Genomic DNA, 25,236 nt, shown 5'->3' with positions numbered 1-25,236 from the left:
AATGTTGAGCCGATGAGCTCCCTCTCATACACGAATTCGCACACATACGCAGGTGCTGGGCTGCCTGGTGAGAGCAAACGGAAGATAATAGCATGCCCAACCGTGCCAAGGAGGGTTGTGTTTAGAAGAAAAACAGCATCGCGTGTGCCCAGGCATGAGACTGTGCCCAAACAGAAGCCCGCTTGGCACCGCACACAGTCATGTGTGAGAGCGACAGCAAACATGTGGGTGTCTTGTGGCTTTGAGGGCAGCGCTCACCTGGGCGTAGTGCCCACTGCAGATGGCACCTCTCCAGTCGGGCACGTCAATGCAGTTGGGGTGGCGGAGTAGCCAGTTGTCTTCCTTGACCAAGAAGGCACCGGGGTATTCGCTGACCGAGCCATCCACGTCGTGGAAGATGGTGGTCTTATCCCCGTCCATCTGCATACTGCTGAACCAGGGACCCGGCTCTCCAAAGAACACGCGGGACGTGATCTGACATCCCGATCAGGGATAGAGGGATGAACAAGGGTTTGGAGTTAATTACTCACATAAACATGCTTTGAGAACTGATGGCTGGATGGGTGGTGCACATGTGTGTGTGTGGGGAGGGGGGGGGGGTTCACCGGAACACTATCGAAGGTGATGTCCGTGACGTTGTTGTTGGGACAGCTTTGCCACGAGTTGTTCAGACGGAATCCGAAGGCACTCGTGTGACGGCCTTCCAGGGAGACGTACTTACGGAAGGTGCAGTTCTGGACATTGATGGGGCCATCATAGATCTGCATGCCTCGGATGGGGAAATCCCTGCGGGACACAGGGCAACCAGGCGGCTGAGCTCGGATGGGACTCAGCCAGGCAGACGCACCCAGCATAAAGGTGCCTTTTAACGTGGAGCTTTGTAATGTGTCTCATGTACTGATGTTATCTACATCTGTGGTGAGAACAGCTTTGTGAGATATTATTATCATTATCATTAACAGGAGGGGTGGGATGACGAGGGTTTAGGTGTGGAGATGCTTACACTCCTCTGGGGAGGGTTCTGCCACGGTGGTCCACCCCACCGGGGCCCCAGATGCGTCTATCGGGTTCGGGCATTCCTGTGTTCTCACTCTCTCCTACAAATAGCGAGTTTTTCACTTCCTGCTTGGAGCCATCATCATCTGGGAAGGTACCACCACTACACACACAAGAGCGCATGTGCACGCACGCGCACACGCACACACTGAGAGAAGAACTTGCAGACAGTCCATGTCATGCATGCACATCAGGTCCCTGGAGCAGCTACCTTCACACTGCTGAATTACTTTCACACTCTCTCAAAGCCCCTGATTTCCCCAATGCATCTCAACAAGCTTCCCTTATATGGCATTTTCCAATTACAGCCCCAGCACAGGGGACTATAATGCATTCAGAAAACATAAACGTGCATTTTTTCCCCCTTTTCAACTAAGAAACGTGTGTGAAGGAGAGGAAAAGGGGGTGATTAGCGGCTCTACCTGGCAAGAGTGAGCCCGATGCCATTATCAGCGAACCTGCAAAACGATAAAGACCCAGAGGTCAGGGTAGGTCACATGACTCGCACCTAATCAACAAGGCCAAGACACATTCAATACAACCTACAGCATGCAGGCAATTCTGACTGACTGATATGATCAGGCGATTCCAGCTATAATAATCGTCCCACCAATGGCAGAACAGTGAGGTAACAAGGCCTTTTGTTCTATTTTCCCCCAAGGCTAAGCTACGTGAACGGTGGGCGGTAAGACCCGTACGTCTGTATTTCGTTTTTTTACATAGCGGTTATAAACTGGCTGGCTTCAGGTCAGTGCTGAACAGTGATGCTGCCTTTGTACACAGAAATACAAGGATAGCCCACCTCCTTTCACTAACCAGGTTTCAGACCTTTGTCAAACACTGGTCTCAGATCAGCGCGAAAAGGAAAATATCTGGTGGATTTGTATCGTTCCAGCGCCCAGAACACCTGTGGCAGGTGTTCAGAAAATGTGCATTTTTATCGCCTGGTTCGAGACATATCACGGACTGGCTAAGGGATCGCTTCTGGGTTGGTTAGTCTCTAAAAAAACACACAAGTGGGGCTCAGGCAGTGCAGTGTTGAAATGCTGCTTTCAAATAATACACATAAAGTTGAACCAAAGCACAACACTCGTTCGTAGAAAATCGGAAACCCTCGCGCTGATGTATTAACAGCTTTATCAGTTGCAACGGCCAGCCAGGCAAACCATTGAAACTGATCTGGTCTCCGGGTGGCTTAAAGGCAGCCTGCTCTCTGAGGAGCGTACTCACTGGCAGTCGTCGAGCCACACGTCCCCCCCCCTCAGCCAGGCTCCGTGGTCCTGGTTCTTATAGGCAACGAAATGGTGGATGAGCGCCGGGACTCTGGGCTTCAAGGGGTCGGCGTCTTGGTGCGGACCATACCTGCCACACACGACAGATTCACGCACAGCTTAGTACTCACCGGCGGGTGAAGACAGCGTGAGCAGAAAGGTGCAAGAGTGGCGCTGGTTTGGGATCAGCTTTGGAGGGAGGTGCTGTTCTGTGAATAACTGTAAAAACTGATCTAAAAACAGCACTAAGGCCATGACGCCTTAGGAACACAGCTCCTGCGCTCTGTGTGCAAGTGTAGAATATTTCAGAGTGACGCAGACACATGCTTAGTCTGTAGCTGCTACAGTTTTAACAGTTTAATAATGTGTGTGTGCAGTATGGGTGTGTGTGTGTGTGTGTGTGTGTGTGTGTGTGTGTGTGTGTGTGTCTGTATGACTAACCTTGCTCCTACGAGTGAGAGGAAGGGTCTCTTATCCTTGGCATTAGCCTCAGTGGTCTTCACCCCGTTGTCCAGAATCATTCCGGCCTGCCAAGAACCCATAAAAGGGGGAACTCACAAAAGGGCCTTGTTTGTTTTTGCTTGCTCAGTTATTGCTAATCCTCAAAGCTTCTTGATTACCCGCAATGACACTAAACTTTGCCTTGTATTCCAATTTAATGACACAAGACTGAAAACAAAGATGACAGCATATTCTTACTAATTCCCACCGGGACTCAGCCTGCTGTTAAGCAGTGGAGTTGCCCTGGGTGACCACATTACTGTCTGCATGGCAACCCAAGGCCACTGTGTTTTTATGTGGTCTGCTCCATGGCTTTGGGAAGCCTTGCAGCTCAAGGCGTCTGCTTAATACTTCATACTTCAATTAGGAAAGGCTGGTGGAGGGACGTGATTATGAGGGGTCTCTGAGATGGTGGGCCATAGTGGGGAGACAGAGTTCCCTCACGCCTCCTTATCCACAGCACACTATTCTCTCCCTGGAGCGTCCTCGCTGGGAGAATGATGGGCAGTGGAGGGTGGTCTCTGCTGCCTTTCACACACACACACACACACACACACACACACTCACCCTGTAGTTTGAATGGGCTCTGTTGTTAATGAAGCGCCCCATTGGAGTATGTTCAGTAGTGCCAGGAGAATACATTCCCTCTGATGGACCCGTGGGGACATGGTGGAAAATGAACCAGAATCCCGTCTCCTGGGGACACCCACACACGCAGTCATAAGGCACATACCAACAGGCACAGTACCAAGGCACTCTCTCTCTCTCCCTCTGCCTCTCTCTCTCTCTCTCTCTCTCTCTCTCTCTCTCTCTCTCTCTCTCTCCCTCTGCCTCTCTCTCTCTCTCTCTCTCTCTCTCTCAACCTGCGTGAATTCTTTTTTAAACAGGCATGAGACAAACCCTGCAGCTCCGTAAATCAGTTGATCAATTCACTCCTTCGGGTCATTAATCAGACGCACGGCCGTAGCGATGCTACTCACCTCCGATCCTGCGGCCGCGCAGTCCACGAGGTTGTTATTGGGGTTTGCGATCCAGAAGGTGGAGGTGGCGCTGTGGGAAAGAGCAAGCGGGTGGGGGTTCGTCACTTGTCATTTTTGCCTCTCTCTAATCTGTCTAATGAGGAGGACGCGGACATCTTCTCCGCCCGTGTGTGCGGTTACGCTAATCGTTCGTTGTTCGTGCCGAGGTGGTTGCGCACGAGTCTGGAAACGTCGCCAAACCAGCAGTCTCGTGACGGCGCGCGCACGCGGACTTCGCCTCCACGCCGTGACTCCAGCTCGCGCTGAAGCGAAAGGCGCCCGTGTTTGTGTGCGCGCCGCGCGGCCCTGCGTTTAGCCGCTCGCCGCATTCAGATCCGACCCTCGGCAGGCTGGCACTGCTCACACGTCAGTTTGAAGCAGAACGTTTAAGTGGGGGGGGGGAAACTAATCTACGGTTTCGGTCGATCTGCGTGGCCTACACGCCGTTTCCCGCATACTTTATCTCATCTCACAAATGTGTTCTTGCTAACTGCTACAGCAGACGTCTTCTAACCTCCCCTGCCTTATTATGTATAGACTGTAACTTATGTTTGCCCTTTCAGCAACCCCGCAGGTAACACGGTTTTTAACACTGATGTACCTGCTGCTTTTATTTTTGTTTTATTTATTTATTTATTTATTATTTTATTTATTCGTTCATTCACTCATTTATGCTATGCCGTGCTAACTTTTTAAAGGCTTGTTTTGGCTGTTTGAATAAAAAATGTGTTCAAATAAGCTACAGTGCTCCCCAGAGAGTCCCAAAGCCAAATGTGCGGCATGAAACATTACTGCCTGTCAGGCGAGGAGCCAATGCGTCCTAGCTGGCTATTTTAAACTGTGATTGTCATTGCTTAATCAGACGAGATTAACCGAGATTAACCACATCACAGGCATGGCAACTATCACAAAAAATTAAATCACTCGTCTAATTAACATGTGGGGACGACATGGCTATCATACGGTGTTAAGGTGGACTGTTCATTTTAGTAGTTGGTAGAATGAGACCATATCTAGAAGTTTGATTAGGTAGGCGATTTATCAATTTAATTTCAAAACTTGAATGACTTGATTTAATTGGACTGTTTACATCTTAAACGGTCAGGCCATTAGGTTTTCCTTTTGTGTGAAACTTGAATGACTGAATTGCATTGCTGAGCAAATCGGCATGTCTGAGGCATGTCATCGTGAGCGAGCGTGTGAAACATACGCACGCCCGCGCACAGAAACGCCGAGAAGGCCGTTAGACATTTGCCGCATTTCACGGGTCATTCTTTACGTGCGACGGGAAAACCTTGGGGCGCCATCAAAGCGTTCTCCAGTGCTACGCCCCCCCGGTTGTGGGCCCGTGCGTGTCTGACCAATCACCTGCAGTCCTGCCGGGGTCGGGCCACGTAACCGGGGTATGCGCCGTCCGTGATGCCGCGGCACATTTTGCTGTCGCGGTCGGAGGGCAGCAGCGTGCCTGCCTTGATCAGCAGGCCCAGGCAGTGGTCGAAGGTGTTTCTCTCCTCCGGGCCATCCTCCGTGAAGAAGCAGTGGCCCAGGGCGTCGTAGCCCACCACGTCCTTCACCTGCGGTGAGGACACATTCCAGGCATTAGGGCCGGTTGCTGCTGGGCGATGGGTAGCAGCCGTTTTCCTTTGATGGTCTGACGACGTGGAAGGGAGGTTTGGGTGTGGAGACTTATTGTAGCGGAACAGAATGTTAAAACTGAATGTTCAAAACTGCAGCCAGAAAAAAAAAAATGTAGATATCTGTAATTAAAGTAAGACCTGTCTGGAAGTAAGAAAGATCTCCACTGTCTGAAAAGAAATTACATTACACGCTTAAAGATAATTACAATGCAGTTGTTATTTATATTGGCTAGTAATCACACTTAAGTCGGTACTGGCTATATGGATTTCAGGAATGTATTCATTCTCACTTCCCACTTCATATGGGGAGGTGGCCAGTGTTAAAACACACTTAACACAGATGCTTCAGACCCCCCCCCCCCATCCCACACAAAGCTAGCCAGACAATTACCTGAGATTGAGCCTCAATGGTTTGTGCTGATGCCTGTTAAGAAAGTGGGTGCGTGTGGAGGCAGCCCTGTGTATCACACGACCACCACTGGGCAAACAATCGGCCTTGTTAGACACGTTAGCAGGAAGTGGAACTGTATCTGTCAGAATGCAGAATTCATACACCACCACCTGCACAACAGCACGGAGCATCCCGTTTCCTATATAATACAATCCGTCAACACGGAAGGAGCTGAAGTCTGAGATACGAGCACAAGCATGGTCCTCCTCAGGGCTGCACACAAGAAGTGTCACTGCTAAAGAGTGTGTGTGTGTACGTGTGTGTGTGTGAGATGTGGAGTGGCCGTTTGGGGTCTTGTTAGGGAGGCAGCTGGGGGTGACAGATGGAGGTGTGCTTGTGCAGTAAAGAGGTGGGACGGGTTCACAGCACTCTGGTTCTACCGTCTTACAGAGCACAGAAGAGCTGGAGCTCAGTGAACTCTTCAACCCTGTCTGGGTAAGTGTTCCCATGATGCACATGTGCACACATACATAACACACACACGCGCACATACATAACACACACACATACATAACACACGCACGCACACACACACGCACACACACATACATAACATAGACGCACACACACACATGCACACATACATAACACATACACGCACACATGCACACACACACACACATACACACACACACACGCACACACATACACACACGCACACACATACACACACGCACACACACACACGCACACACATACACACACGCACACACACACACACACACACGCACACATACACACACGCACACGCACACACACACACACACGCACACACACACACACACGCACACACACACACAAACAGACTTTCTCTCTGTGTTACTATCTGTTCCACCGTTTACAGGTGCCTAACAAAGACAGCTAGATGTTGACTGGAGCACGAGCCTTAGACAAAGGCTGGCCGGGTACACACTGTAATAAATATGCTTAAAATGACAGAGCTTCATGTTGCAGCTTCTATTACTGATGTTTCAGATGCAGGCTATGGTGTCTGGGGTAGGGAGTGCAGACACATATCTGCACAGTTAAGTTCAGCAGGTTTCCCTCTATAACGCACCAGATTCTACTCGCCAATCACTGGCAAGCGTTTACGGGCTCTCTGATTGGCCAGCCTAGCGGAGAGCACCAGTAAGGAGGACACTCACCAGCAGGCCACTGGAGCCATGTATGGTGACGCAGCGTGAGAAGGTGTGGTGGATGGAGAGGTCCTTCACGTAGGTGGGAGGGTCGTAGCCCCCTCTCTGGTCCACGTTGCCGTTCATGTGGAAGTGGACCGGATAGTGACCCATGGACTGCTGGCCCATATGAACGAACTCCACACCCTGGATATGCACCGCCTTGAAACCATGCTCAACCTGAGAGTGAGAGAGAGAGCGAGAGAGACACAAAAGAAAAGAAACAAGAGAAAGACAGAGTATGAAAGGAAGAAAGTGAGCAAAAGAGGATGAGAAAAAGAAAAGAAGAAAAGTGAGCGCACACGACAAAGGGAAGAGAGAGAGGGCAAGAAAGAAAGATGAAAGGATTATGATCAGGTATATAAAAGACGAATGTACAAACTTCACTGTTGTCGTGCCAGGAATTAATGAATCGGGACCAATATCAAATAATATTATAATAATCTAATAATATTAGGGCAAAAGACCAAAAAATGGAAATAAGAGAGACACAAAAGGTTGTCATCAGTCAGTGAGGATGGAAATGCCAGGCTGTGTGAATTTTAATCAATGTAAAAAAGATTTAAGATCTATTTCCCAAAAGCTTTGGGGTTACATGCATGGCGAGTTTCACAGCTACCCCTGGGGGATTAGACGAGGTCTTTATGCCAATGCATATGAAAATATATAACATCCTATATAACATCCGATATAACATCCGGCATCTCCGCGGAATGAAAGGAGGGCTGGATCGGAGTGCATTAAGTAGCCGGATGTCTCACAGGAGACGGTCGCAAGGATACCGGCTGCTCTCCCGTTCCTGACTGCAGCCAAGGCTGCGGTTTGACCTACATCACGCAGCTCATTAATTGTTTCAATACTGCCTCGTGGAAAGGAATGACAGGTGGGGTGTTCAGAAGCCTCTGACGGTGGAGAGGGCGGACCAGGAAACGGTTTGGATCGGATGTTTGAAACAGGGCGAGGGTGCCAGACCCTGTGAGTATGTGTGTGTCCGGAGTAATAATTGGTATATTTCTAATTACTGAACAATTAGAGCTGACCGTCATTCTACAATGGGGAATATATGATCCTCAAAAATAATTGCATAATTATACTCACAGCATTTGTAGCCTTCAAGAAAATGATGAATGGGACAACTGTGGACTTGGTTATGCATTCCCATTCCTAAACTGATTAGCACGAGCCTGCGTTCAACAGATCTTCGTATCTTTGGGTCATTATAAGCTGGTCTGACCTAGTTGTGGTGCAAAGCACAATGCTGGTTTGTCCGCTCTCTCTCTCTCTCTCTCTCTCTCTCTCTCTCTCTCTCTCTCTCTCTCTCTCTCTCTCTCTCTCTCTCTCTCCATAAGGAGAAGGCAGCAACCTTCCTTATGACAGCTAAGGTGAGGAGGGAGCTAGATATGGAGCAATTACTAGAGAAGCCAGCTGCCTGAGTGACCCTTTCACACACACACACACACACACACACACACACACACACACATGCACACGTGTGTGTGTGCGGGCTTGCTGACAGACTCGCCATGCCTCCCAGTTTGCACCAGAACCTGCCGAAGGCCAGTGTTGTTCTGCTTGACATGTGACGTGGTGCGAACGTCTGGCTGGAGGCACCATCTTACCTCTCAGCGCTGAAACGCCCCCACCCCCAATCTACGGCGAGGACGTCTTTGGCGCGAGGACTCGAAACACGTGAGGCACCGCGATGGGACGGCAGGGCTATGGGAGGCTCGTACCTTGAGGTGTCCTCCGAACGTGTCGAAGGTGAAGAACTTGCAGGACTCGCTGCCATAGCAGGCCGGCTCCACCTCGCCCTGGATCAGGATGTTTCTGTTCAGGAGCGCCACCTCCGCACGCATGTCCACGCCATCCACCATTTCTCCCATGTGCTGGAACGCTGGTTTACCTGCACGTGTGCACACGTACATGGCTGTCATGGCTGCCTTTATGTAAATTATTAGAGCCATCAAGCATATTTAGCTGCTATCAAACGCACCCATGTAGGCATGCATACACGTGCTGTTCTCACTTCAGCTGTTCTCACAGAAGTGAATATGTTTTTGTGGCGTTTTAGATCTGTACTGCCAAGAATAAGAGACAGTGGAACGCACAGAGATCCAGCAGGGCTGCTGAGGAAATTTGGGCACATCCTGCATCCCAGGGTTAACTACATACCAGCCTCAGCAGATCCAGACACAAACACACACACACATTCTCAGAGGCAGACATATGCACGTACATTTTCCCGGGCTCACCCCCCACAGTCATACAGCATAATCAATCATCCACCAACACTCACTGTTGGCTTTCACCAGCCATCACAAAGTGAGGGAAGCAGCTGACACCTTTATAACCATTAAAAACTTTCTCTCTCTCTCTTACACACACACACACACACACACACACACACACACACACACACACAAACAGACTGACAGTGTACACATGACACCTGCTGCCACTCAGTATCTTCCCACAGAGCAAAGCAATACGACAGCATGAACTCTGTGTGTGTGTGTGTGTGTGTGTGTGTGTGTGTGTGTGTGTGTGAGAGAGAGAGAGAGAGAGAGAGAGAGAGAAGGACATAAGAGCTGTGAAGATGTGATGGAGTATTGCTATGCGGCAGAAATATCGCCGTGTGGTTTGTGGACAACTCTGTGGCTCATAACGGAGCAAGAGGGAGTAGAAATGGATAAGTAAACTAGGTATGGATGGAAGGGGGAGAGAGAGAGAGAGAGAATGAAGGCGTGGCTACTACAGAGAGTGGGAGAGAGAGAGACAAGAGAGAGAAAGAGAACAAAAAGTGTGAGGACACAAGAGAGACTTTATGAATGTGAAAGACAGAGAGGTGGATTGAGAGACAGAAGGTGAGAAACAGGAAGCGAGAGAACGAGAGAGAGAGAGAGAGAGAGAGAGAGAGAGAGCGCAAGGGACGTCTTTCAGTTTGACCTAGGACTTGCCCTGGCTCTGCTTATCACAAACAGGAAACGGCCCCCGTGTCACATCCTTTGGGACACCAACGCCCTCCTGTGCGGTCGCGCATGACACCCAGACACTCGCACTATCTAGCGGTTGTGACCTTGTCTGGCTGACAGGCACACTGGCAGTCCTAATCTGAACAGAAGAGACAGAAACACGACTCCGAGATGCGCATGGTTAAAACACGCGAGGGCGTTCAGTAATGCTAGCGCTCCGACGGAAGAGGACAGGGTCTCCCCGGGGTACGCATCGTATGGAATGTCCAGCAAAGTCTGACTGGATTTTGGGTGGGAGGGGGTTGTGGTAAGTGTGTACATGAGCGTGACAGTAAGGATGTGTGTGTGTGTGTGTACGCGTGTGTGATGGAACAGGGATAACCAGACAGCAACTGTGTCTGTCTTAAAGGTAATGTTAAATCTTGGCTGTAATGGTATTTACAAGATGTGATGTGCTCTCTGTGTCATACACACACACACACACACACACACGCACACGCACGCACACAAACACACACACACACACACAGATTCGTTCATTCATGATAATCTCTTGCAGTACAGCAGTTACAGCAAACTCCAGTTTCCATGGATGACTAATGACTAAGATCATGGGTGACACCTCAGGACAGCAGGAGTTTACCGTCACCCTGACGACGACATAAGGCCACTGATCAGCTCTGGGATTGTTTTACAGAGGACCAGGCTCAGTAAGAATATACCTGCAGCTGAATCGAACGATGAGGAAAAATAAGAATGGTATGAGAGCGACAGAGAGAAGAGGGGTGTGGGGGGTTGAGAGGGGAGGGGGGACCAGAGTGAAGATCTTTGTTTGTCTCTACCTGTCTGATGATGCTACATGTCTATCAGTTTGCCTGGCTGCCACCTAGCATGTGTGCGCGCACACACACACACACACACACACACGCGCGCACAGAGGAATATTTCACATCAACATCTGTTCTAAGTCCTCTCTCTATCTTTCACACACACACACACACACACACACACACACACACACACACACACACACACACACAGTCTCTCCTGACATATACCAGTATCAACCTGCTTCTAAGCCAAAAGAGAATGGCTCCCACAAGGCAACAGATGGATTATAGAGTCCAACTGTACACCTGCGAGGTGTTTCTAGTAAAGCAGTGTTTCTACTTAATGTATACAGCATGTGCACGCACGCACACGCACACACACACACACACACGCCACTTACATATACACACTTTTCAGAATGCAGTTCTATCATCATTCTGGAACATCTTCCAGCACTCATGTAATGATACTGTCGACAAGCATCATTTCCACTGTTGGGGTGTGTGTGTGTGTGTGTGTGTGTGTGTGTGTGTGTGTGAGAGAGACCCTGTGTGTCTGTGAAGAGTGAAATAGAACGCAAGTCAGAGAGGAAGGTGCTTGCTGTTGTTTCCACCATCTTGACAACAGACCATGCAAAACGATTCGCTTCAGGCTTACTTAGGAACACCTAATGGCTGTCATTACAACTACCATGTTTTTTAAAATGCGACAGAATTCAACAACAACAACCCCCCCCCCCCCCCCCCAATAAAAACACAGCACTGGCCATAGCATAGCCTAGGTTCTGGGGCACAAGACAAAGCCGCCTTTCGCATCTGGCAGGGAGCTGAGAGACAGTGCCGGCCACAGACAGAGCGCATAAATCTTCACCCGCTCTCCGTATCGCGGAGGGGCATCTCGGCGGAGGTGTGTAATGAACGACGAGGCGGCGCCGTGTTGTGCCGTGTCCATCTGCTCGCCGGCTCCTGCATACAACACGATCTGCCCCGCTCCGGGGGAGAGGCAAGACAAATTACAGCCAACAGGTAATGAGAGGCCGACCCCTGACCTTCCCTGGGGAGGAAAGGCTTGGGTGCTATTCAAGTATGCGTGTAGGCACATGTTCAGAGACGCAGGTGTGTGTGTGTGTGTGTGTGTGTGTGTGTCTGTGTATGCGCATGCGTGTGCTTGTGTCTACAGGCATGCAATGCATGTCATTAAGGATTTTCAGACTAAAACATGCCTGATACTCCTGACATCATTAGAGAACAAACACACACACACACTCACACACAGTATGATAACCATGGATGCTAGGAGTACATACGTGACTGGTAATTCAATTGAGTGTGAGCTATGCACATGTCTAATGAGTGTGTGGCAGTGTGTGTGTGTGTGTGTGTATGTGTGTGAAACTGAAGACCTTGACCCGTGTGCTCCAGCAGCGCTCCAACAGCAAGAAAGCGAGGTGGTGCCTGGCGCTACGCAGCTTTGTACGCCGCTGCACTGCGAATCGTATGCACGCTTTGAAGTGTCCACTGCCAGGCTACAGGAATGCGCCGACACAGACGAGTGAGAATGATTACGCAGCAAACCCAACTGGAAGGCCAGGTTTGTTTTTTTTGGAGGGTTTCCCCAAAAATAGGCATCCCGTCTCTTATCCACCACAGTCCCAATGCAGTGAAAGACTGAACAAGCATTAGACAGCAACATTATCAAAACCAGTCTCTGTACACCTGCAAAAACCAAACAACAAAACTAATAAAAAAAACAACCTAGCATAGTCAAGGACAACAAGTTTTCCTAATTACACCCCTCTTCGGAGCCAGGAATAGACATGATTGGGTCCTGATAATCAACAGCTTGAGCGCGTGCGTGCTGCTTAGAAGTGATGAATCACTGCGAGGGAGAGATGGATGAGCCGAGAGCTGTCTGCCTTCCATATATAGAGCCACATAGCCGGCTGGGTGGAAAGATGTCATATGGAATTACGGGGAAAAGTTGTGAGATTGGGAGCGAGCGAAGCGCCCCGCGGAGACGCGTGCCGGGGCGTCTGGTGAGGCAGAGATCGACAGACAGGTAGGGAGGCCTGACAGAGCACTAAAACGCTCAGAGGATGAAAAATCACTCCAGACATCGAACCAGATAGAGACGGGACAACAAGACAGGTTGGGAAAGATAAAAGGAGGGAAAAGTAAAATGGCTTTCTGCAGCCGGGCTCCTCGGGCAAGCTTCCGCATACGTTTTGTGCGTCCCTTACATCGAGCAAAACCCAAGAGCGCTTTCACTGTGACTTTTTCTTAAGGAGGATGCTGAGTGGGGGATTGGTCCAAAAGCATTCTAGCCTCTTGGCCTAAAAGCCCACACAACTTCTCCCTGTGCTGGAGGGAAAGCTCTCTAGTTCTTATTGGAATGTTTCCCCCAGGTGTTCCTCGCAGCCAAAGCGCTCCGAGACCATAAGAGGCTACAGCCACTTCTAATCAGATTAGAAGAATCCTCCCAAATTCTTTCCACGTTCCATAGCAAATGAGCCATCCTTAATTCAAGTTGAGATGCACTTACTTTTCCTTTTGTTCCAGGTTTCATGCAGATGTGTTTTCAGCGTGGAATGGAATACACCTTGGGCAGTGACATAAGTAATATCGACTCGCAAAAGCCAAAGGCACACGTGTGTTTGATGTGGAAAAGCATCGCTCAACGTTAAAAGCCAGGGCTGTCAGCAAAAGAATTGCTATGAAATACACAGAAGCCTCCTCATAAAGGACTGGGACGTGCAGCAAAAAAAAACGCACAAGTCATTTAGATCAGCTCAGCTGATTAGCCGCCGTTGCGGAACAGGAACTGTTCAAGCAGAAAGGCTGTGCGTCTGAGCCCCTGAACATAACAGCATGGGGTAAATGGGTCGTGATGCTGTCCGTCCAGAGGTTCCGGCTACCATTCGCACCGCCGCTGACCAACCTACCGGTGTGGGGTAAAACAAACTGAAGCACGAGTTCAACAGCAAGCTTGCAGTGGTAAAAAAAGAACTGAATCTCAGCAATGAGAGAAAAGCCAGCTCTGTTCATGGGACAACTCTGAATCATTGCATGTATACCGACGTGGGAAAGCAAAATAATATGAGAAAGAATGAAGTTAATGAAAGCAACGCACTTTGTCTCTGTGACACTGGAGAAGGGGCCTGCAGTTTTGTGCGTGCATGGAGACCTTCTCATGAGAGGCGGGTAAAGTTAGAGGAGTAATGTTACCCCGGACACCTGCGGGGTAGAGCAATTATCGGCGTGGCTTTTCCTAGCTGATGACAGCAGAGGTGTGTTTGTTTTCGGTGGTTGTTTAACCTTTTGAAATCCAGAGAGTTTCTCTCCTATCCCATTAAAGGCAGAAAAGGAGCCCTGCTTCTGGAACCGTGGAGGACATCGAAAACAGACTGGAAGGCTGCAATAAAAATCAAATGAGCCTCAACAGAATTGTATTTTGTGTGTGTGTGTGTGTGTGTGTGTGTTGCCATCCAAAAAGTTCAAATGGGCTGGAGTCATACAGACACATAACAAAACAAATTTGCTATTAATGAAATTCCATTTCCAAGTGCACATATGTGTGTGTCAATCAGAGTGTGTGCTAGCGTGTGTGAACATATCTTTGTATCTCCGTGAACGTTATACGTATCGGTATAATACTTATCTCCTAAATGTCAACTCAGAGCCACAGCTGGATTAAAATCCTTCCTGCAGAATCAGCATGTAAACATGACTCAGCGAGGGGTGATTCGTGTGCGTGTGAGGGATTTTATATCAGATCATGCAAGTTTCTCTTCTCCCGGAGACGCACACTCTGCCGGCAGCACTGCATGTCTGACCTTAAGATAATCCAGCAGCCACACCCCCGCTCCGTCCTTGGGCTCAATCTGCGTGCAGCGTCAAAGCCAAACAGTCAAAGGCTGTGCCATTCCGGTGCACTAAACTCACCTGCGCTCTGCAGCCTTGTGGCACGCGCACAAGCTCCAGGAAGCGCGGGCGCTCTAATGCAATGCATGGCTGAACGCACGGCTGGCTTGTGCTTACTGGAGATTTTCTGACCGGGTGCCAGGCTACGGCTGAACTCGGCGGGGGTGTTTTATGCAACAGAGGGAGAAAAAAATAAAGCTTCTGGTGTTTTCCCATGTTCCATCGTCCCCGTGTCTAGAGCCAGCTCCGGGGTCAGGGAGGAACGCCTCCAGAATAAGCAAGAGGAAAGATTCCACTCAACATAGTTAAGCGTAGCTTCTGCACAGGAAAGCTCATGTCACCTAGGCAATGAATATGCTACTTGGCCTTTTTTTCCCATTTATTTATTTTTTTGGCACTTGGCAACCATCACACCACTGCATCAGATTCTAAGTCAGTCATGGAAAGGAAACACATCCACATGTTCAAACACATGGGGTGACAGTGCCGTGTAGTGGGCTAACGCCACAGCCTCGGAGTTTACCTGAACACGTGGGAGACAGAGATGAACCCATAGTGGATGGAGGACTTTTTTCTCTAATTACTGCGAGCGTCATTTTTGTCATGTGACTCTGGCATACACACTCTGCCCTCTGTGTCGCCATGACGACATCTTCGTGAGATCCTACATGGGCTGCTGGGCAAAACAACTATTTACAGCACTTCCATTCAATTTGTGCAATATACCGATGCCCTTTCTGATTCAATCAATTTGCCATATTAACAAGCTTCCTGTTTGGGTGACTGATTGGCTAACAAAGGGAATTATTTTACCTAAATAACACATGGCCTCAGAATATGCTTCACGTGTCCAGTTTTTTTTTATCAATGATAAATCAATAATACTAACAGAAAAACTGGCAAATCCCATTCAATATTCACTTGATCTAAGTATTATGTACATCACATCCATTAATGCCCTTTGTTGGGAACATGTACTGTTCAGACACACAAGTAATGGTTGTAGCCTGTCAAATATTTCATTTTGTCTCTGTTAATGCTCTCACTACATCAAGCTGTAAATGTTCTGGGAGGACGTGACCGCCTCAGGGCATCCATTCATCTCCAGCTGAGTCTACCCTCTTGGCGGGCCGGCCCGGGACGTACCTTCCACTTTGACCTGGTTGGTGCTGCAGGTGGGGCAGGGCAGCACGCTGAACTCCTCAGCCTGGTGCATCGAGTAGTCGGTGCTGGCCACCACCAGCTGGTGTCCGGGCCGCCAGCCCTGGGGCTCGTCCGCTAGCTCCAACACGCTGCAGTTGGAGAGGGTGTCTATGGAGACAGAGGCCTGTGGTCGGACTGAACGCGCGCGCGCACACGCACACACACACAGACACACACATACACACACACACACACACACACAAATATACTGTTACTGTTTTTATATTGCTCGTATTGCTTTACATTTGTTCTGTTCGGCATGAGTCTTGTAATCTATTATAATACCATATAAAATGAACTTCTCATCAGTATAGGTGGAGAATAACTACATGCTGCCCAGGTCTATAAATAAATAAATAAATAAATAAATAAATAAATATATAAGAGAGAGAGAGAGAGAGAGAGAGAGAGAGAGAGAGAGAGAGAGAGAGAGAGAGAGAGAGCCTCCACGTGGATGAATAACAAAACCTCCAGTAATAAACCACTTGGGACAGATTAGATTAAAATTGTGCTTCCCATAAACGTGTCAGCAACCTCTTGATACAAATGATAAAAACACTTTCAAACACTTGGACAGAATTTCAGTGTGACCACCTCACAGTCGTAGGAACATTTGGGTCATCAGGGGTGAACGCCAACAGTGACACCGCGCGTGACTAACGACACATGTAGACCACTCGCACTGACTTCTCAGAGGCAAGACTGGAAATGAATGGGAGGAATAAATGTTGATCTATGGAGAAACACACACCTTATTCGCAAAGATTGACTGCCAAGTATAAGTAAGGCACAATGCCGGCGTTGAATGAGAATGGAAAAGTATTATATCCCAGCCAAGGTGGCGGCGGGCGGATCTATAGCACACGGCTGGCTCTGCTCCAGCTCTCTCTGGGGCGAGACAGGCGATCCAAGGAAAGTTCCTTTCTCTAACTACCTCCCCTCTCTCTCCAAGCCTGGCCATTATCTGCGGGGTGTGGCGTGAGTGATTTGCCCATTAGCAAAAACGGCGAAATCTAAATATGCCTTCTCTTAATGTTCGTTCGCCTGCCGCGTGATCGACCGCCGCGTTCCGTCACTAAGAATGTGACCACGCGGAGTCAATTCAGCGCCTAAAGAATGTCCCTTAATCACAGTCAGCGTGAGCCACTTTAACGTGAGCGACCCTTACGGAGAGTTTAAGGCGGCGCACTGGTCGGTGGTCATCTCTCCGCACACAGGCCCTGTGGAGCTCAGCGGGAGATGAGAGGCGTGGGCATGGCCTCGGATCAGCAGTCTCATTGTCTGAGCGCTTGTCTTTGACGCGGCCGCGGCCCCGCTTAAGGGGACGACTTTGAAGTACAATAGTATTCATTAGCACATTCAGAGACTGTAACAATACTTAAGAGTCAAGACCAGAGACTAGCAATTCCAGCGATGCTGTGAAAGAGAAATATTGCCAAGTCTCTGGGAAAAGAGTTCGCTCCTGTGTCATACCACGATTGTGGCGGGAGGGTTAAAATTGATGTGCAGAATTTGGTTGTGTTTTGGAAATGCGATGTCAGTGTGGGGGAGCTGTCATACGTCACGAAGATAAGTGTTAAGGGCAAAAGCAAACAAATGGGGAAAATGAGCGATAAGGTGAAATATGTTTTCGTATGTACAAAAATGATTTCACATATATTTCAACCAGCTCTATGGCTGACATTGAACATACCACATAAGTGCTTCCATAGACAACAGCTGACATCCGTCAAAACTGACCTTGGAATCCAGTGCATTCCTGGAAACATCTAAATCAACTGCAAATGGCAGAAGTGTTTGTACTCCACCATTTCCACAGCGCTTTTACTGCCTCCAGCTACAATTGAACTGAAAATATGTTAGCAGCTCCGCGGTCCACCAATACCTTTCTGGAGACGATTCCAGCTCCACTCATTTAGAAACAAAACAAACAGCCTTGTGATGTTGGGACCCCTGCGTAGCCCAGAAACGGGAGGCGGAGCGTGCCTCAGTAACGTCATACTGAGCTGGGCGGACAGGCTGCAGCCTGGAACCAGGAGGAGAAGGTGCTTTGTCAGCATGCGTACGTCTCCCCTGGTGCTCCTCGAGCCGATCGTTATCTCGATCTCCGCTGATCTCGCAGCGCCAGCGGCCCTCGACGATGAGTGACGGTAGATTCATGCAACACCCCCCCCCACTCCAAGAGCAGCCGAACCCGAGCGGGGCCACGGTCGCTTCCGCTCCAGGTATGCTTATCTCTTTATCTCTGCCACGCCGGTGCGATCCAGTTGCTCGGAGAAAGCCCCGACCTCCTGTCTGCCTGTGCGTGCCAACCTCCGCGTCTCTCGCACCCCACCCACCCCCGTCATGGCTGGGGGGTGGGAATTACTGCGGGTAGACGTGAGCCGGCCAGCCCCAACACGCACCGATCGGTGCCGGGTTTCCAAATCCTACCGCGCGCGTGCCACTGTACCGCACAAATGTGAGGCACCAAACGTGCCGGGAAGAGTTAGGCGGAGGAGCGGAGGAGCGGAGGGCGGAGCTCTGAGCGGAGAGGGTGAAGTGTTCTGCACATACCAAGCTTGCCACAGAGGAAGCGCACGCGGTAGTTGTGGCACATCCCTTCCGCCTGGTCTTTGTTGAGGCACACAAAGCCGTAGCTCCGGTCGAACTTGGAAAACACTTCGCCAGTCATGTTGGCGGGGATGCCATCGAGGGTCTCAGCCTGATGTCAGAAGTAATGAATGCACGGGTAAATACGGCAGAACTGAACCAGGACAGTTGTGTTTGTTAGCCGTATTTTGTTAAAACACTTTTATGAAAACTGATATCTAGAAGCATGGACACGAAGCTATAGCAGATAGAGATGACTGGGGGCACTGTAGCTGGCACTGTAGCCGGCACTGTAGCTGATTCAAATTGTGGGTGTTTGCATGTGTATCTACCTCAATATCCAGGGGGTTACTGCACAGACGCTCTGGGAAAGCCTTGTGAAGGTCAGACAGCTTCTCCCAGTCTCCTGATCCTCTCTCATTATCACGATCAAACCACTCAGTCCACTCAGACTCTGCACACACACACACACACACACACACACACACACACAGACTAGAGATAACAGTCATATACTGCTACCTTTCCTGACTTGCCTAACTGACAAAGTCTGTGAGGATATTAGTGTGAATTACATCTGGAAGCTCCTTGCTTTGCCATTCTCTGTCAAACAGTATTTGTATGGAGATAACTGAAGGCCTCCCGTGTGCGGCTGCATGTATACAGGGCACACAGCAACAGTGTATCGTGTCTGCTTTGTGGAGCTGCATTCAAATCATGCACAATAAATGACACTGACAGAAGCAGCTGCTCAATTTCAGACAATATCCTCACTCCTTCTTGAGTTTGTCTATAATCAGTAGCAGGGCTCTGCATGGCGTGGTAGACACTGGATCGTGATTATGGGTAATGGCACAAAAAACGTTGGTATGTTATACATGACAGAATGCTCCAGAGTAAATGGACAGGTCGGACGGTCGGGCTGTGCATTAAAACATTCTCAAGCACTGTACACTGTTCCTGTTCTTTTTTCTAATCAATAATCCAAGAATATTCAGAATATTCATATTACATTATTACATTTAATGCACCTGTGTTACTAAGATATCTTTTAATTATGCTGCTTGATGAAAAACTAAATAATAATAATAATAATTTAAATGCCATGATGTGATGCAGGAAAAGGAATGGAGGCTGCAGTGAAGACATGAGGGTGGAGGGTGAAAGGGTGGAGGTGGAGACATGAGGGTGGAGGTGGAGACATGAGGGTGGAGGTGGAGACATGAGGGTGGAGGTGCAGACATGAGGGTGGAGGGTGAAAGGGTGGAGGTGGAGACATGAGGGTGGAGGTGCAGACATGAGGGTGGAGGGTGAAAGGGTGGAGGTGGAGACATGAGGGTGGAGGTGCAGACATGAGGGTGGAGGGTGAAAGGGTGGAGGTGGAGACATGAGGGTGGAGGTGCAGACATGAGGGTGGAGGGTGAAAGGGTGGAGGTGGAGACATGAGGGTGGAGGGTGAAAGGGTGGAGGTGGAGACATGAGGGTGGAGGGTGAAAGGGTGGAGGTGGAGACATGAGGGTGGAGGTGCAGACATGAGGGTGGAGGGTGAAAGGGTGGAGGTGGAGACATGAGGGTGGAGGTGCAGACATGAGGATGGAGGGTGAAAGAGTGGAGGTGGAGACATGAGGGTGGAGGTGCGAGGGTGGAGGTGCAGACATGAGGTTGGAGGTGGAGACATGAGGGTGGAGGTGCAGACATGAGGGTGGAGGTGCGAGAGTGGAGGTGCAGACACGAGGGTGGAGGTGCAGACATGAGGGTGGAGGTGCGAGGGTGGAGGTGGAGACATACGGGTGGAGGTGCGAGAGCAGAGAAGGTTATCTTACCCTGTACCCACTGACTGACAGTAGTGATGGTGAAGTGTTCTCCGTAACCCGAGTGAAAGGTACGGGAGCTCCTAGCCTCCGACGAGGCCTTCGTTCCTAAATTTTGCCCCCGTGGAAAACACACGTGCACACACAAATGCATGCGTGCACACACCCACACACACACACACACACACACACACACACAAACACACACAAACACAAGGGATGTGAGCACGAGGTTGTGCAGGCCCGTGTCAGCATGACGCGTGCTTTCCCGCTGTGAGCACCTTGATAAACGGCGTGATCCTCCACGGCTGAAGATGCCTCCCCTTTCACAGTGATAAAACTCCATGGATGCCTGCAGATATATAGACAGAGAGAGAGAGAGAGAGAGAGAGAGAGAGAGAGAGAGAAATGGGGAGAAGAGGTACAAAGAAAAGACACATCAGCAAAAGACGACACCGGAAACAGAGGTGGTGAGATCAGAAGGACAAACATCCGATTAGCCAAGAGAGACCAACAGAACCACAGACAGGTTTACAAGAGTAGAGGGGAGCAGTAACTGAGACGTCGTGCCTTCGACAAACGTTCTCATGTGCTGCTCTGTAAGTGATGTTGACCTAAGGTGTGAGTGGCAAGCCTGAGAGTCTCTTGACAGGCAGTGTAATTACAGCGCCAGAGTTCGCCTCGCACAGACGCAGACGGGCTGACGATGGCGTTGGCACAGTTCCACTGTTCAGCTAAAGCAGCACTAAGGGATCTTACAGTTATATAGACAACCGAATAAGTGAAACAGAGAGAGAGAGTGAGAGACTGGAAAGGAGGAATATAAAAAAGAAGAAGTAGGGAGACAGAGAGAGAGAGAGAGAGATGGGAGGCAGAAAGATGATGAAGTAAACAAACAAAATTCGTTTCCCTTCTAACTTCCCCATGCAGAAATACCATGAAGAAAAGGCCCTGGCAAACATATGCAAATTAGATTCTTAGAATCGTATCGCAATAAGGGCAATACCAATAAACTTTTTGTTACTTACAAAATTATTGCATATTAAAATGGGCTAGACACACCACAAATAACACCCCGTCCTGAACATCCTTCGTGGTAGTGTGTGTGTGTGTGTGTGTGTGTGTGTGTGTGTTTTAGGGGAGAGATGGCAGCAGTAAAGGAATTATTTCTCATTCTCTTGTTTTCTGCTTCCTTTTTTGTGTGAACACCTAACCGCACGTAAAAATGCTTAAAGGCGCACGTGTGTAAACTTCTCCTCCTGTCGGCTTCCCTGGATGTTTACAGCGGGTGCCGGTTTTCAGATTTGCGGCCCAGACTTTCACAAAACCGCACATGTCACAAAGGTGCCTGCGCTACTGACTCCGTCCTGACCAGCCGGTGCTTCCGGAAGCAGGAGGCAGCTCTGATGCGCATTCTGGCAGCATTCTGGACGCTGGAACAAAGCCTAGGCTGACGGAGGAGTCGCCGCTCGACCTGCCAGATTCGACTCGCCGCTCTCAGAGCTCGTTCCGTTTGTCTCGGCGTTCCTGACATTGCTCAGGAATCGGCTTAGTGAGGTCTGCTCCGTCAGGGCCGCACTGCGTACAGATCGAGGGGAGAAAATGGCGGCGAGCGCGCGAGTCTTTCGGCGCGAGATAAACCAGCTCGAGTGCCTCCTCGGAGGCGCAGAGGCAGACCTGGATCAGAGATAACCATCTGCTCTTGTTATTAAAGACAGGCTCGGACACGGCCTTGCCAGCAGTCGGGTGTGTGGCGGATTCTGGTGCTGAGTGAGAAGCAGCTGCTCTGAGACTTCGGCTGCTGGTCTTGGACGGTACTCCCTGAGCCTGTTTATGTGGTTGGTAATTAAAGCGGGGAGCTTGCAGGAGGTGCACTGCAGCAACGCTTAATGGAGCGACGGGATGTCGGATTCAGAGAGGGACTTACGAGAGGAGTGCCTTCTCCCGGCATTCGACTTTATTGACAAAAACGAGCGTAAAACTGACACTTTTTCAGTCTCCCGTTTCTAACCTCTGTAATTATGGGAGATGTTAGGAAACTGTCAACTTGCTGATTATTTTCATACAAACAAACTTTTGTATGACTAGTTTGTTTCGACTTGTTGACTGAATCATGTATAAAGGCAGAGGTGGCAGATGTTGGGTGGGTGAGCGCTTGAGTAAAGAATGGAAATGCATCCAGTTAAGCGTAGATTCACACCAAGATGTCTTTGCCGTCTGCGTCCAAGGACCAGATTGTGAAGCTGCACGCCCACCCTGAGCGAGGGGTCCGAGTGGTGCCTTTCAACACCTACTAACGTGACTAGAGAAAGCCAAAAATCTGGAGAGGGAGAGAGAGGAAGAGAGAGAGGGAGAGCGAGAGGGAGAGATACCGGAAGCCAAGCCGATGGAAGTGGCGGCTGCCCAGCTTGGAGAGGGCCTTCTTGGCTGAGTCCTCCAGGTTGTTGGAGCCCTCGTCGTTCACCACCATGGCCAAGATCTGTCCGTCTTTCACGTCCTCCACATACTGGGCCAGACGCCGGCTCTCGTCTTTACTGCGGTATGTGTCAAACCTGCAAACACGGTGCAAAGACACATTCACACACACAGGCACGCACGTGCGCGCTCGCAGACCCAGACATACACCCACGTGCGCTGACCTGTCAGACTGGAGCACCTCCCCCGTCTTGGAGTCGACGACGTGAACGATGATGCCCCTGTTGCCCCAGCTCCTCTCAAAGTGGTAGCTGTTCTCGTTGCCTTCTCCGGGGTGAAGGGTTTTGTTCAGGAACGTCCACGACAGCGTCTTCTCACCGTGGATCTCCAGGGTTCCGCCCGTTCCTACGCCGATATATTTTCGCCCAAAATAACTGTGTTCAACGTCGCTGTCGTCTGACCTGTTCGGGAAACCGAAGATAATCAATATTTTGCAAAACGCTGATGAATCTATCAGTCAGCTAAAGGTGACAGACTGTGGTAGACTGTGTTAGACTGTGTTAGTAAGTTAGTGAAGACTCAAAGAGCTTCCAGTCGGTATTTCCTGAACAATCTGACGGGGCTGCTGAGTTACCGGCCATAGAGAGAGATGGTGAGGTTTCCTTTATATGGGCAGTCTGGACTCCCGATGTGGAGTTCCCCGTTGTTGCCAATGAGAATGTGCTTGGTTCGCAGCAAGATGGGCCGGTTTGTGTCAGCAATCACGAGCTTCCCTAGAACAAACGCAGAACACCCCCCCCCCGTGACTCAGCCACACCGGTTTTCCTTATAAGGCCCTGAGGCTGCGTCTCTAAGCCAAACACAAGGTTCACTGGAGGAAGCGCTCTCCAGGGAATCCCCTCGCCAGCTGGGTAACGTGCACCTGGAGTGATCATTCTGGAAGATTCTCTGTTAAAGCACGTTAACACAAGCATGTGTGGCATATGCCTTTATAACCACAGCCATGGAAAGCACCCATGTGGGGTTGGCTAGCAGGTGTCTTGTTTTCCCATGTCAAGATAACTGACATTATAATGGCTCATGGATATATCAAAGTGAGGGGGTAGAAAGTTCAATAAAATGACATTGGGTGAGCTAGTTTCGCATTATTCAGCCTCCACTCTTTAAATGCTGGACAGCAACCACAACGTAAGTGAGGTTATGCCCACCAAAGCATCCCATTATCAAAGGGGCGCATGTCTCATCATGGTGGTCTTTGTCTTTACTTCCTCCTAGTTTCTGATATGGAGGCCCATAGTTGGGGGTTATATGTGACGTTCTGCTACCGAAGGGAGGTGACATACCTCCGTTGACGATCTCGATGGAGTGGACAGTGGCAGAGGAGATAAGGAGCACTTTACGGCCGTAGCCGATGGTTACGTGGTGGGCCTCACTGAAGCCTGGAGTCCACGGCTGCAGGCCAGGGATCTTATCTGGGCAAACTACACAGTGCAGGAACACACACACACACACACACATGCACAAACGCATACACACACACACACACGCACACGCACACGCGCACACACATGCACACACACGGGAGAAATATTTTGTGACCAATTTAATAAGCTGCTGCCAAAATAAACCACATCAAACAAAACAAAGTTAATATATTTGCTTTTTTAATATCATTCAAGTGTAGCACCACAATGAACATTGTGCCAGTAGTTGAAACAGTAGTTAAATACATTTATTAAATTAATTAAATAAATAAGTGATTAAGATCAGAGTTATTAAAGCTATTCATCTCATAAGCAAAAAGTATTTGAGCTATTTCTGCCATGATGGTTTTTGGTACACATTTCACTGGAATGGTGATAAAAAAAAAAAAAAACATTGCTGGGTGGAGTATCCTAGCAAGGCAGAATAAACCCTGCACACACACACACACACACACACACACACACACACAAAGTAAGTGGTTGGACAAGATACATGCATGCACATTCTTGTTTTCAAACGACATACACAGAGACACAATGTATGTTTGTGGAATTCTTTAGGTCTCAAATTTAGCTGCTCTCGCGCATACTCATGCATGCATACTCACATGCACATACACACACACACACACACACACACACACACACACACACAAGAAAATTACGTCTAAAGGTTGGCCTGCCCTGCAAGCTCCAGTCAGGAAAAGATGAACTCTGAACTTTGCTTTATTGTCATGAAAAGACAATAACTAAAGAATTTTAAAAAGGCCTTTAGATTAAACATGCTTTACTGAATAATTTATTACCCAACTTTTCTGCACAGAATAGAGAGTGAATCAGCAATACAACAAGAAAAAAAAAACACACCACCATCATGCCTGCAAAGCTGGAGGTTGAG

General features: G+C 49.2%; 1 protein-coding gene across 3 annotated transcripts in view; it reads right to left on the bottom strand.

Moving 5' to 3' along the window:
* Window positions 1–25,236, bottom strand: part of cemip (cell migration inducing hyaluronidase 1) — a 66,205-nt gene that overhangs the window by 6,385 nt on the left and 34,584 nt on the right. For 2 of the 3 annotated variants that reach the window (XM_035523592.2, XM_035523595.2), the window contains exons 3-22: window positions 24,198–24,335; window positions 23,489–23,627; window positions 23,079–23,315; window positions 22,812–22,991; window positions 20,721–20,791; window positions 20,452–20,547; window positions 18,961–19,082; window positions 18,593–18,740; window positions 15,980–16,171; window positions 8,844–9,013; window positions 7,081–7,290; window positions 5,216–5,421; window positions 3,809–3,878; window positions 3,396–3,524; window positions 2,769–2,854; window positions 2,287–2,418; window positions 1,479–1,514; window positions 1,004–1,159; window positions 606–786; window positions 259–474 (exon numbers count right to left, since the gene is read on the bottom strand). In XM_035523592.2, coding sequence (XP_035379485.1) covers window positions 259–474; window positions 606–786; window positions 1,004–1,159; window positions 1,479–1,514; window positions 2,287–2,418; window positions 2,769–2,854; window positions 3,396–3,524; window positions 3,809–3,878; window positions 5,216–5,421; window positions 7,081–7,290; window positions 8,844–9,013; window positions 15,980–16,171; window positions 18,593–18,740; window positions 18,961–19,082; window positions 20,452–20,547; window positions 20,721–20,791; window positions 22,812–22,991; window positions 23,079–23,315; window positions 23,489–23,627; window positions 24,198–24,335 — 2,915 coding nt within the window. The remainder of the gene's footprint in view (window positions 1–258; window positions 475–605; window positions 787–1,003; window positions 1,160–1,478; window positions 1,515–2,286; window positions 2,419–2,768; window positions 2,855–3,395; window positions 3,525–3,808; window positions 3,879–5,215; window positions 5,422–7,080; window positions 7,291–8,843; window positions 9,014–15,979; window positions 16,172–18,592; window positions 18,741–18,960; window positions 19,083–20,451; window positions 20,548–20,720; window positions 20,792–22,811; window positions 22,992–23,078; window positions 23,316–23,488; window positions 23,628–24,197; window positions 24,336–25,236) is intronic. The other variant, XM_081710038.1, reaches the window with a different exon arrangement.

This window comes from Electrophorus electricus, chromosome 3 (genome assembly GCF_041902795.1).
Source record: "Electrophorus electricus isolate QZ-2024a chromosome 3, ASM4190279v1, whole genome shotgun sequence".
NCBI classification, from domain to species: domain Eukaryota; kingdom Metazoa; phylum Chordata; class Actinopteri; order Gymnotiformes; family Gymnotidae; genus Electrophorus; species Electrophorus electricus.
This window is presented reverse-complemented; position numbering and strand designations above follow the sequence as displayed.